At 42.4% G+C, this 12978-nt stretch overlaps 1 protein-coding gene across 4 annotated transcripts in view; it reads left to right on the top strand.

The window, feature by feature from the left end:
* Positions 1-8804, top strand: part of Aebp2 (AE binding protein 2) — a 38864-nt gene extending 30060 nt beyond the window's left edge. For 2 of the 4 annotated variants that reach the window (XM_039107463.2, XM_039107461.2), the window contains exons 7-9: positions 748-861; positions 3208-3234; positions 3770-6256. In XM_039107463.2, coding sequence (XP_038963391.1) covers positions 748-861; positions 3208-3234; positions 3770-3815 — 187 coding nt within the window. In that variant the 3' untranslated portion in view covers positions 3816-6256. Of the gene's footprint in view, positions 1-747; positions 862-3207 lie in introns of all 4 variants that reach the window. The other 2 variants (XM_039107462.2, NM_001401545.1) reach the window with 2 other exon arrangements.
* The last annotated feature ends 4174 nt before the right edge of the window (positions 8805-12978 follow it).

Consider the following 12978-nt stretch of genomic DNA (forward strand, 5'->3'; position numbering starts at 1 on the left):
GCAATTGGTCTTCAGTCAGAGAGCCGCCTCCCACATGGAACCTTTTTGTTTTTTAGACAAGGTCTCTCTATGGAGCCCACTTTCTGAAAACTCATGGTCGTCTTTATTGAAGCTGATTTTTGAGAAGCCATGTTTGATTTGCAGCACCCACCAGATGGCACATCGTACTGTCCACAAGTACCTACATTGGGCCTTCAGGGCAACAGGCAGGCATATTTGTGGCACACAGACGTGCATTCAGGCATACACTCATGCATATTAAATAAAGTTTTTTTAAAATGTCAAATTTAATGTTATAACCCTACTGTTACAGAAATTGAACAATTCAGATATCAAAGTACTTTGCTTTGTAGGATTAAATACTTTTAAATTCAGATTTGGTCACACACATGCAGTTTCTCCTTTTCTTCCTTGTTACCCTTTCCCCCCTTCAGGCTCCTGAGAGTCCTCTCCTCGGCGTTGATGGAGTACTCCTTTGTTAGTGAAGAAACAAAGTTAGATTTTCTTTAATTTATTTGAAAGCCAGCCTTATACATTCCTAGTGCATCCTATAGACCCCAAATGCTACTCGTGGAGTGTGTGTCTGACACACGGGCCTTGGCAGAAGTAAACACAGGTGTCTGTCAGCACAGGAGCAGTATATCAACGATAACAATAAATTAATTAATGTAGGTGTCTCTGTCAGCACAGGAGCAGTATGTCAAAGATAACTATAAATTAATTATTGGCTTTTTTTTAAATTTATAGTCTGCCAGATGTATGGGTGAATGAAAGTGAGCGACATCAGTTAAGAACTAAAGTAGTTCATTTATCAAAACTACCCAAAGACACTGCCTTGCTGCTGGACCCAAACATCTACAGGTAACCTCCGTCCTGACAACACACTTTCCCTTCTAAATTATCATCTTGACCTTTGTAGGTTTTGGGGACATTGGAGCTTTTCAGTAGAGATAGAACATCATGTCCATCTGCAGTGTTGGAGATCTGTCTTGCTTTTGTGTAGACATGAGTAACTGAACATCCCTTGTGAGCGTTCAGAATCCCTGCACCAGGCTTTGTAAAGCATGCAGATTTCTGGACTCGGGACAAGCAGCATTTCTGTCCTGTAGATCTGTAGTTTTCTTGGGTGGTGCAGGGGTTGTGGGGCTGCCCATGTGGTGTGCCATCAGCGCTGCCTCCCTGCTGTGTCTCAGACTTCTGTGGGCCTGAAAGAGAGCGAGTGTCCTGTAGGCCGTGTGCTTCACTCACTCTGTCCTCAGACTTTTCCGAGGAGCAGTGAGCAGCACTGTGTGTGTTTAGTGCTTCTCAGTCGCATTCCTAAGCTTGTCTGATGAGAGGTTTCCGCAGGTGACACACAACATAGCACCCCTGGGCGGGCCTAACACTATGTGTCCTAGCAGCTGTCACAGCGAGTTCACTCCCTCTGCCCACGTCCCAGAGTATGAGCTAAGCACCATGCTGCTGTGTCCAAATAGCAGACTAAAAACCAGCGACTAAAACCAGTGACTAAAAACCAGCGCCCAGCCTTGTATTCTCAGGGGCAGTGCATTTTAATGTCTTGTGAGAATGGTTACCCAGCAGTAAGACGAGGCTGATAAATCCCCAGATTGGCCATCATAAAGTTAGCTGATCTAGAGTTGAGGGGGGGTAAGTAGCAAACTTGGGGTGCTCATGCCAGTTAGGAGTCCTTCCAACTAATCTGTATCCCTGTCTAACTAAGACTCCCATTTGTAGGAATCGAACTCTTTGAAAGGTCCTGTTCCTTCTGTGACTCAGGTGTTGGAAATGCCATTCAGTGTATCAGGATTCTTGTTTGAGACATGTTCTGAGAACAGAGTTCCAACATCGCGGGTCTTGCTTGCTGTGAGGGAACATTGAGACTCTTGGGATTCCCTACTCTCCCCTCTTTAGTATAAACTATCCTCTGTGGACAGTGCCACAGGCAATGAGACTTACTCTCTGAGATGGGATAAGATTGAGACGATCACACCAAGAATATAGGAAAGTCATACTTAGAAAGATGAGTGGCATTCATTTGCTGGTGCCTAACTTAGATTTGATCCCACTTACTCTAGGGAGGTAATTGAAGTAGGACAGCGGTGTTGTGCTCCTCATTTGCCTTAAAACTGGTTAGGGCACAGCACCTTCAGAGTCCACAATGGATGAGCATCCAAGCCTCTTCTCTCCATCCTTCCCCTCATCCTTTCTTACACATCAACTTATTTTTGTGTTGTTATGTTTTGTAGAAAAGCAGTTTATGTATGTTAATGAAAGTGATTAAAAATAGTCTTCGCACTTAGATTTGATCAGAAATACTGAAAGAAACCAGGTTGGCTTTTCCCCTCCTGGGAAATGATGTTTTCACTACATTAGATGGTTTTGTGTAGCCCAGGCTGTCCTGGAGCCCCACATCACAGTCTCTGCAGGGCTCAGCTCACAGACGCCCCATCGCACCTGGCTTGGACAGTGCCTATATTAACAACCCCCAACCTCAATACTGACCTTTGTCGTCTTCTGCAAGTTGGAGCTGAGGGAGCTGGAATACCAGGGGCTAGTAGAGTAATAAAGGCCCGATTGTTCCCTGTGTGAGATTAGGGTTTAACTTGCTGGATTTTGACCAGTGAAACAGTTATTCCTTCCCACTTCTGTTTTTGAGGAACAATTTTGATAATATACACGTTAAAATGAAAGTACACTTCACTTATAGACATGACGAAAAAGAGTATTTATTTGAAATGTAAACATTTAAAAATAGTTGAAAATCTTAGATGTGGGACTCTTGATAATAGAAACAGGGATTCTTTTTAAATTAAAAATTATGGTGATCTCCTTGCCTAGGAAGCTCAAGGCCCTGGGTTCGGTCCCCAGCTCCGAAAAAAAGAACCAAAAAAAAAAAAAAAAAAAAAAATTATGGTGATCTCATCTGTATATTTTAGGACTTTTGCTCTCCATATATATTTGATTCCTGAGACAGGTTTTTCTGTGTTGCCCCATCTGTCCTCAAACTCCCAGGTTCAAACAATCCCTCTGCCTCCGTCTTCAGTAGTTGGGACTGAGGGCACACATCCACACTTGGAAATAACCTTATGTGACAGCCTGTCACTGTCATTATGTTCAGTTCTACAAGGATTTCTAATATTTGAAATTTTAATATTTTGAAGTACTCTGTTTGATTCAACTGAGTAATTTTTCTTTTTCTTTTTCTAGAACAATGCCACAGAAGAGGTTGAAGAGGTAAAACATTCATAAATACATAAAAGCAAACAAGCGGGGAACCTGCAGTCTTAGTCACTGACAATGGGTTAGGGAAAGTTGCACATTACAGTCAACCCCGTCCTCTTTTACTTTTAAGCCCAGTATTTAGAGTAATATTTATGCCTAGTGTGGACCTTCTGTGACTGGAGTAGATCCTGTGTGGAGCATATTAATATGCCTGTAGCCCACATGGCTGTGGGACACTGCGCAGACACTTGCTGGCACCTCAGTGGAACAGCTTCTGAAAGGAAGGAAGGAAGGAAGGAAGGAAGGCTTTGCATGCTCGCTGCCTAGGCTGCTGATTTCTCCCCTAGTGACTGTAGCAGCAGTCGTATTTGGAAAGACAAGCAATTGCCCTTAAATACCAAAGCACTGTGAGATAACCATCTTGACAGTGTGAGTTGATTTGAAGTCCTAAGGGAAAATATTTAGACAGTGGAAATTATCAAGAGATAATTAACCTTTCAGTTATGATAAATAGATGTGATTGGTTGCCATTTGTGTTCTTTTGCAGAACTCTGATAAGAAAAATGTTCAATTTGTATTTAAGCAAACAGTGAACGACGTTTGCAATCAACTAAAAATTCGTCTATCGAGTTAGGTCTGAGAATTGCTATAAAGAGTGTGGCCGTATGTCTGATGGCTCCCTTTTCAGGACTAGGGTCTCACGGGGCACAGTGTGTTAATATTTACCTAAATAACTCTTGTCAATGGTTTTTGAAAAAAACCTCGGTTTCAAAATATTTGAATGATCTCCATATTTTCATTTAACCTCTGACTCTTTAAATTTTTTTCCTGAGGAAAGTGTTTTGAGTTTTTTAACGTTAAAAAAATTGTATTTTTTTTAAAATATCTTCAAACTGAATCTTTTATGCACCAAAGTTGGTTTTGAAAAGGAAAATAAAATCACTTTCTTGCTTGGCAGGCAAGAAGCCATATGGAATTTTTTTAACTTTTACAGAAATGTGTAACTTGTCAGTACTGTATCAAACAAATGTTGCATAGAGATAATAGAGCGTTGCTTGTAAATAATTCAGCAGATTTGTAATATATTTTTCTATTATGAAATGTACTGTAGATGTTTTCTAGAGGCATGAAAGTCAATGTATATATTATGGTAGAAATAATATTGAAGGAAATTGTAACTCACTAGTGCTGCCAGAGGGATTGCTAACAAAGCACCTTTAACGAGAGATGTCTGTGCAGACTGAAGGGACTGTGTACTACTGTTAATGTCTAAGAACAAAGCATTGGGCATCATTCCAGAAAGTCCAGGGAGGACCCTGACCTGTAATAGTTTACGGCACCCCCTCTGACAGAGGCTGAGGCAGTCGTTCCTCACTGTTGGAGCAGCACTGTAGCATGTGCTGTGCAGTCAGACTGCAGAAACCGCTCCTCACTTGGAGTTCTCGCTTCCTACAGTGTCAGGAATACCAGCAGTTTTTACTCTAAGTTTTTAAAGAATAGACAATATAAAATTAATCCTTTAGTTCCAAAATGGGAAACGTTCCATGATGCATAGATCATTTCTCATTTGCTTAAAAAATGAAAGACCACCCACAGGGTCTTAAAAGAATGGGAGGCTGAAATGGTGGGGGTTGAAGAGGTAGATAAGGAGCAGTCCCAGAGCCTGAGGGAGCCTGAGGGACGAGGGACAGCACTGCAGGTGAGGCACTCTGGGACAGCCATCTAAGATGCTAAGATGTAGAAAATGGGGGTCTGTTTTCAGAGGAAAAGCAGTGTGCTTTACTATTTCCTTTTGCTTAAGCACTTCATCATTTGTTTTATTCTGTATCTGCGAAGGACTCTGCAACTCCTTTGTTCCTTTAAAATTTTGGTTTGTTAAAATATTGCCAAATAGAGTGTTTGAGACATAGTTTGTACCTGCATTTTTATTTTACTGTCTCATGTTCTTGTACATCATTCCTAATTGACCGATGATTGTAGACTTTGCTTGAGTATTTTTTCTAATAAAACAAAGCAAATTACACTTAGCTTCAAATTGTAACAATTCAATTTAACTTTAAGGTGACATCTGGAAGTATACATTGAACATTTTCTTTAGATGCATAGAGAACAAATAAGTTACTATTATGTATAGAATTTTTGCTGTCAAAACCATAATGCTAGTTACTGACTAGCCTCTGAGTACGCAGGTATTCACGGTCCCTTTGCTTCTGATTGACTGGGCTTGACACTTGTTAGCACACCAAAAGGAGTGTGAGTAAGCTAGTTTTATAACTTGTATGTATCCATATCCACAGGCACATTCAAAGTGATTGGATAGTCAGGTATGAAATTGTAGTAGGTACCATCTATTAATGTTTCTTCTCACCCAGCTCTGATCTCCTGTGCCTGTCTCTCCAGGACATTAATGGCGGACCTGGTTTCTTGTTTTTCCCCCAAACATGTCTGGTCCAGCACTGGACAGTGTGCAGCCCACAGGCACAGCTCTCATTTTTTTTACCTGTCACCTTGTCTTTTCCCTGCAGTGGCCTCTTGAAGTAGTGAGACTTTAGGGGCCTGCGGCGTTCAGTGTCTGCTCTACGTGCACATGCGTATTTCTCTGTCTCTCGTGTAGCTGGTATAAGTGTTGGAGCAGTAAACAGAGCACATTGTTTGCCCTTAGTATGGCAGTGAGCACGAGGCCAGTGTCCAAGGAGACTGACTGTCTCACACTCTGCGGGCAGCACCAGAGGCACGGAGCACGGCACACGGCGTTTAGGTGGAGCGCTCACGCTGGGTTTCTTAGTATTGTTGAGGATCTACCATTTTACCACGCGTGCTTTGTCTTACAGGGACTGAATGAGAATCTGTAAGTCAGATTCTGCATTTCAACCACAAATAACATTTGTTCTAAGAGATTCTTGAAGTAGTAAATATTGTAAAAATTTAAAATTCTTTATTTTTCTAGTAAACCTTTTCGTACATTAATGTGGCTGCACATTAATTCTGAATTTCAGATGAAAAGAAAATAAAGTGGACAATACTTAACCCTCAAGTATTTCCCCGTGTGTCTAAGTCATTGACCATAGAAAGCTGGGTGCGCTGACTAAAGCCGTGCGTTTGGGAGGACGAAACAAGAGGATTGCCGAGAGTTGAAGCCCCGAGTAGCATCCTGAGGCACACAAACCAAAAGAAGAAATAAATACTGATAATTAGGATGTTTCTAATGTCACACGTTAGTAAAGCAGGGACCATGGAGGGGCTCAGCAGCTGAGTTCCTGGGACCCGAAGGTCTGAGGAGAGACCTGACCGGAGATTTGTCTTCCCCACAAGTAAATATGCAAATGATCTTCACAAGGTAGAATTCGCCATAGTTAAAAACACGTGAGTTCTGTTGTTTGCATTGAACTGTTTTCTTGATGCATGGTTGACTGAATATCAAAGTGGGCAAATGTACGTGAAGCTGAGGCCATGGTATATCCGGTCACAGCTTTAATTTTTTTATAGTTTTTGTAACACCCTTGTATAAAGCCTAAAGGTAAACCAAATTTTGGCCTATGTGGGTTTCTAATACAAAGTCTGACATGTTGGTGTGTCTAACAAGGCCTCAGGTTACAGAGATACATAAACAAATGTAGTTTATTTATAAAGAAAGATTCAAACCATATATTATTTGGACGTCTTTTTTTTTAAAAAGCAGAGTGGCACTTTGAGGTTTTAATTTAAGATATTTTTCTATTCTATTTCATAAAAGGTTTAAAATTTTGTGTATAAATATTTTTTTTAATTGTTCAAGAATCTTATGACCTGGTGTAGGGCAGTTTTGCAATTTTAACACTATAGCTTTAATATAAATAACATTTGTAGAGGTTTTCTTTGAAATAAAGGTGAGACTATTTTGTCATTTTTATTATTTCCTTTAGAGCCTGAATAGCCTTAAAATAATAGGCATAAAATGTTGTGTTCTGATTTTTATATTGTTAAAATTTAGAAATAACGTACTTACCTTGATTTCTTTCCCAAGTTAAGTTTGAACAGTGTCACATATAACTCTCTCTCTGCAAAAAGGGTGGAAGCAGGTTAGAGCAGGTTTTGTGTAGGTCTATTATGTCAACTATACCAAATTGCCTCTCAGCATGAGCAAGATGGTGATAGATGTGTTTAACCTCACTATCTGTTCTCACTGTCTCACAGTCTGCCAGGATCACACTCCACACAGAATAATGGATGGATGAAGTGTTTGCAATGAGTGCTTGTTCACCAGGTGCTGTGGGGAAACTGCAGGGCAGAGGAGGACACTGTAGGGTTGAGATACACAAGCGACACCTGCCCTTCATACAGACGGAGTGAAGGGACCTGTGCTTGGATGGATATCTAAACATCCCCATGCACAGGATTCAATATTACGTTCATTCCATAATTCAGTTGCAATGTAATTATTTTGATTTATTTAATCTCATTAAAAATAACTTGCTTTTGGTAGAACCCTCTAAGAATAGTAAGACCAATAAAATTGCTGTGAATGGCATTTTCAGTAATATGTCCTGAGGACCTGCCTGGTCTGTGGTTTCTCCAGAAGGCTGTAGCCTTGCTGTCCTGTTATGTTCCTCATGGTTTACATTCTTTGGCTGAAGAAAACATGTTTTTAAATTTTATGATTTTATAATGATCTCTGTTTCTTGTAAAGAAAAATTTCACAAATTTATATTCTGATGCCTGTGGTTCTTGTGTGTGCTTAAGATGATTACATTTGGGGAGGGTCTCGAGTCACGGCTTGGGATTTGTATAGTTAGGGGATATGACCATCGTAGAAAACGTAAAGGCTGGGCCCTTGGTGCTGTGCACTTGGAGAGGAACCCAGGATCTTCAGCCATCTTCCAGTGGCCTTCCCCAGCCCTGAGTCTTCTCTTGGTTTCCAGGTCCAATACTGCCAGTTCAGCTGAGAACACCACTGGACGCGTTCATAAATGTCCTAAGGTCCTCTGTTGGGCTTCATCAGAGAGCCTCATTGATGACCACTGGTGCAGGCATGATGGACGTCCACTTGTGTGGGCATGTAAGTCTCAGTGAGTGGTTTGCATCTCAGCATACCTTCTCCATCTTTTCAGTGGTCTGACTTCTGAACAAGAGGATATAGTTGGGACACATAATGGAGAAGTGCACTCGGTGTACAAGTGACTCTGCACTGAGTGAGGATGGACTTGTATCATAAGTCAGAAAATGCTGGAAACAAAGCACAGGAAGTCCTAAGGCGAGCGGGCCGAGTGTACTGCTTTTGGGGACTTCATTTCCCAGTTCCTAGTATGGGCTGCTTACAACCACCTCTAACGCCAGCTCACATGATTTTGTACAAACCCTACATAAACATAAGTTCAGTGAGAACTAATCTGTAGCCAGTGTGCTAGCTATAGTTAGAACTGGGAGGATGCTATCAGAAACCTTGTCTTAAAAGGGTCACTATACAGAGAAACAGGTCTCATTGTGACATGTTCCATATGTCTCCGTTGGTCCCTTCCTCCCCAACCCCACCTTCATGATGGGTCTCGTTTCCTTGTCAAATGTAATTTTAGTCATCAGTTCATTAAAAACATTATAAACATCCATATTTTTGGTTTTGTGGAGTTATAGTTATCAAAGTTGATATTAGAGAAAACTAGACTCTGTTTCTCCCTTTTAGATGTTTGTATTTGAGGGCAGCATTGGGGCATTAGGAACAAGCTGAACTCTTGACGTAAGGTTGCTCTTACAGATTCATTAAGAATATTAGGTATGCGTTGGGTAATCTGTTTGGTCATTCTCCACTCTGTGTTGCTGGGCCCTTGTGCATCTGAGGGCAGCTACTAACACAGCTATATGTGCCCCAGAGTTGTCTGTGTGACTAGGATTCACATGTACCTCAAGCTGACCTCACCTGCGTGTGCCGCCCTGCCAATCCTCTGCCTCTGTAACAGCGTGTGGTGGATAATAAGGTAGTGATTTGGGAGAATTTCCCCACACTGGAGGTACTAGGACAGGGTTTCAGGAGTTTAGTGGTGAACCCACTGGGCAGTCTTCCTAGGATGCCTCCACCTCCTCATTGAGACACTAAGTGTATACTAGGCTGGCCTTGAACTTTAGACTTTAGGTGCCCGAGTGCTGGGATAAAAGGTACTTGGCCACCCTCCCTGTCCCTAAACTATTTTTGACCTTTAGAAGTGTGTGGATGGGAGTTGACAGTGAATATGCAAATGAGTGAGATGGTGCCTCGGGATGCAGATGCTGTGCAGAAGTGGGACTGTGATGTGGTTCTTAGACAGATGGTAAGCTCTTGTGAGCAAAGACAAAGGAGTGGAGAGCCTCTGCAGGCATTTCAAGGAAAAAATGCCAGCACAGAGCGTAGCGAGTGTAAAGACCGAGAGGCCGGAAGGAAGAACAGTGAGAAATGCATTATTTTCACACTATTTCCAGGCAGAAATGAAACTAGGACAAACTCAAGATTTCGTGGACCATGCCATTTCCTTGTGCTTGAAGTAAGGCGAGTTCATATGACAGGAAGTTATCTTTGAGGACATGGAGTGTTGAACAGTTGAAAGTTAAGATGTGGCTGTTTTAAAGGACATAGCTGGTCAGGAGAGCTCAACTGTGCAGCCATGAAGACAGTTCAGCTGAATTCAGATCACCAGCACCAACCCCACATAAAAAAGCAGTGCATGGCGGTTTGTGCCTGTGATTGCTGGAGCCTCCTCACCCGCACACAATCATTACACAAGGCTAAGTCAGAAACAAAGTGCAGTTGGAGCATCTAAAGACTGGCTAGAATGGAGGCAGGAAGTGGTTTTGTTAAACCCACAATACACAGGAAAAACGTCTTAAAAGTGCAAGGAACTGTTGGGAGTTGATCCAATGTTAGACTCTGACTCAACGGCACGTAGTTTTACAAGCATGAACAACTCTGGGAAGTGTTGAGGGCAGTGCACAGCTTGGGGAGGGGCGGGCACTTGAGGTGCTGAGGAGATGGCCACGTGTCAGAGCTGACTTCAAGTAGAACCTTTTTAACCTCAGATTGTTGCACATTCTTAAGGGTGAGTAGACCTGAGGCACGGATGAGCAGATGGGACGTGACCTGGTGCTTTTTTTCTTTTGGGAGGGGGAGGCATGTTTACTTTGTAGTCTTGGCTAGCCTTGGACTCAGCTGCCTGCCTTTGTCTTCATAGAACCAGGGTTAGAGTGTGTGCCACCACACCCAGCCTAACTTCTTTCTCATCCAATAAATTGGTATGCTTATCAGCTGACAAAGGATATAGGAGCAACCAAATCTTGGCTCAAGTGACTGGTCAGAACTGCCTCGCCTTCCTGTGCATCCTGATGTAAAGGAAGTCAGCATTCCGGACACTGGAATATTGGGGTTGAGGTCTCATTAACATTGCATCATATAGTGTAGATACCAAATACCAAGTGCCAGATGGTTCTGAGGTACCAGAGCTTGGCAAGTTCTGCTGCATTCCAAGGCCAGGTTCTGCCCTCCCCCTTTTCAACGTGTAGGAAGTAAACTCTGCGAGGGTTCAGTACTTCTCATATCACATTTGGGAAGATTGGAGCTCATGACACTCCATAGGAAGGGATTTCCTAGCTCCCTCCCCCGCTTCTCCCCTCCCCATCCTTCCTCCCTTCTTCCCTGTTGGTTCAGGCTAAACTGGCAATTAACTCTTACCTAGGCTGGTCTTACCAACCCAGAGTTGTGCCTGTCCTGCCTCAGCCAGAGTCTGCAAGACATGTCATACTACATCGTTCAGTTTTATATCCGGTTAAAAAGACAAACATAGGGCAAAGTAGACTACAATAAAATGTCTCTTACCTTTGAGCAAAGACATGAAGAGCATCCTTAAAATAGGTCCTATGTGGCATATTCTAAATTGACGGAGAAATTCTCCTTAAATATATGTATGGTGGAAAAAAGCCAGCCTCACTAAAGTAAATCTCAGCCAAAAATTACCTTCCTGCCTCCTTTGTACGTATGGGTAATTTTGTCCAAATACCTTGAGGGCAAAGTTTATCAACATGATATTGCCTGAAATAGGGAATGACGTTTGGCATGGGGTGGTTGGTTGGTGGTGGTCATGAGGAAATTTCAAACATTAATGAACATTAAGTAGCTGAAGGCTTAACCATTATCAAGATCAGGAAAATTGAAACGCGGACACAAAGCTTAAGTAACTGCTGTAGCTGGAATTATGGATCAGCCCTTCTCTTGAGTGGCAGACTCTGAAGGCTCAGCTTAGTATATTTAACACACCACTGTCTAGGATTGTTTCCTTCAACCTTTGACAAAAAAAAATTAAAGTCCTGGCACCAACCCTCCCCTCCCCTCTCCTCCCTACTTGCGTGCCCTTAGGGGAGGCTGAAGAAATCCACAACAGTGGTCCACAGTCTTGATTTCCTTCACCTGACCAGGAGAAATAGCAGGGGCTGGGATGAGGGTTCTCGGTCTCAAAATATAGAATGAGAAGTTAATGGCCAGCAGTAAATGGAAAGAAACATGTTAAGAGTTCTAGGCACCCATGCAACTGAAGGACGCACACACACCGATCATGTACTCCTCTAAATAGAAGTCTAGTGTGGATTTTTGAAGGCGCCCTCTGGGATCAGTTGGTTCTCAGAAAGAGCTTGTCAGATGTATCAAAAACCATCTATAAATGGTGTAATTTTGGAATAAAACAAAGGTGGTAAAATGATTTTGGGTCCCCAGTACCCACATATAGCTCATGAATGCCTGTTTAACTGCAGTCTATGGACGCACTGCCCTCTCTGGCCTCTGTGGGCACCTGCAAACACACATGCATAATTAAATCTGCATCAACTGATAGAACTACAAATTCCACTTCTTTCCAAAAGCAAAACCAAAGCAAAACAAACCCACAAACCCACCAAGAACATTGAGAGGGACCTGCCTGCTTTTGCTGCACACATAGTGGGAGTAACTGTGATAACCCTTACCATGCCAGGCCGTCATGTCTGTGTTATAACTTTCCTATAACAAGTCTGATTTCCTTTATATAGGAAGATGCAGATGTCGGCAGGTCTTAGGTTGTGCTTCATGACTTTTGCTCCTGTGTCGTAGCTAAAGACAGCCAGACTCCTCGTGAACATTTTGGGTTGCAGAGAACTGCTTTTGGTTTCTACTCTAGAGTATGAGGAGTATGTGTTCTTCCTGGACAGCACAGATAGCTATCCCTCCCAGCCAGGCTCACATTTTTTTTTTTTAAGAGATCATATTTATAGTACACTGTAGCTGTCTTCAGACACACCAGAAGAGAGCATCAGATCCCATTATAGATGGTTGTGAGCCCCATGTGGTTGCTGGGAATTGAACTCAGGACCTCTGGAAGAGCAGTCAGTGCTCTAAACCTTTTGAGTCATCTCTCCAGCCCCGCATTTATGACTTTTAATATAAAAAATTCACAGTGCTGTTTCCTTGAGAGCAGAAAACCCTTTGCACACTGACCTCCAGTTGAGGTGAGGCAGTAAAGTATGAGTCTGATGTAAAAGAACTCAAGCTTCTAAAGCAATGGATGAAGACATCCTAACAACTGTAGAATTGCTTTTGGTTCTGGGAGCCTGTTTCCTTGTGAGAGGAAAATTTGCCTTCAGAGGGAGTATGGGTGCATACTCAACCTATCTGCAACATGAAAGGAGCAGCAAGGAGTGGCCCGCGACACCCCCTCCCCCATAGGGGTCGCCTAAGACTTGGACAACATAGCTACATTACAGTTCATAACAGTAGCAAAGTTATAGTTATGA

The sequence above is a fragment of the Rattus norvegicus genome, chromosome 4 (genome assembly GCF_036323735.1).
Source record: "Rattus norvegicus strain BN/NHsdMcwi chromosome 4, GRCr8, whole genome shotgun sequence".
NCBI lineage: Eukaryota > Metazoa > Chordata > Mammalia > Rodentia > Muridae > Rattus > Rattus norvegicus.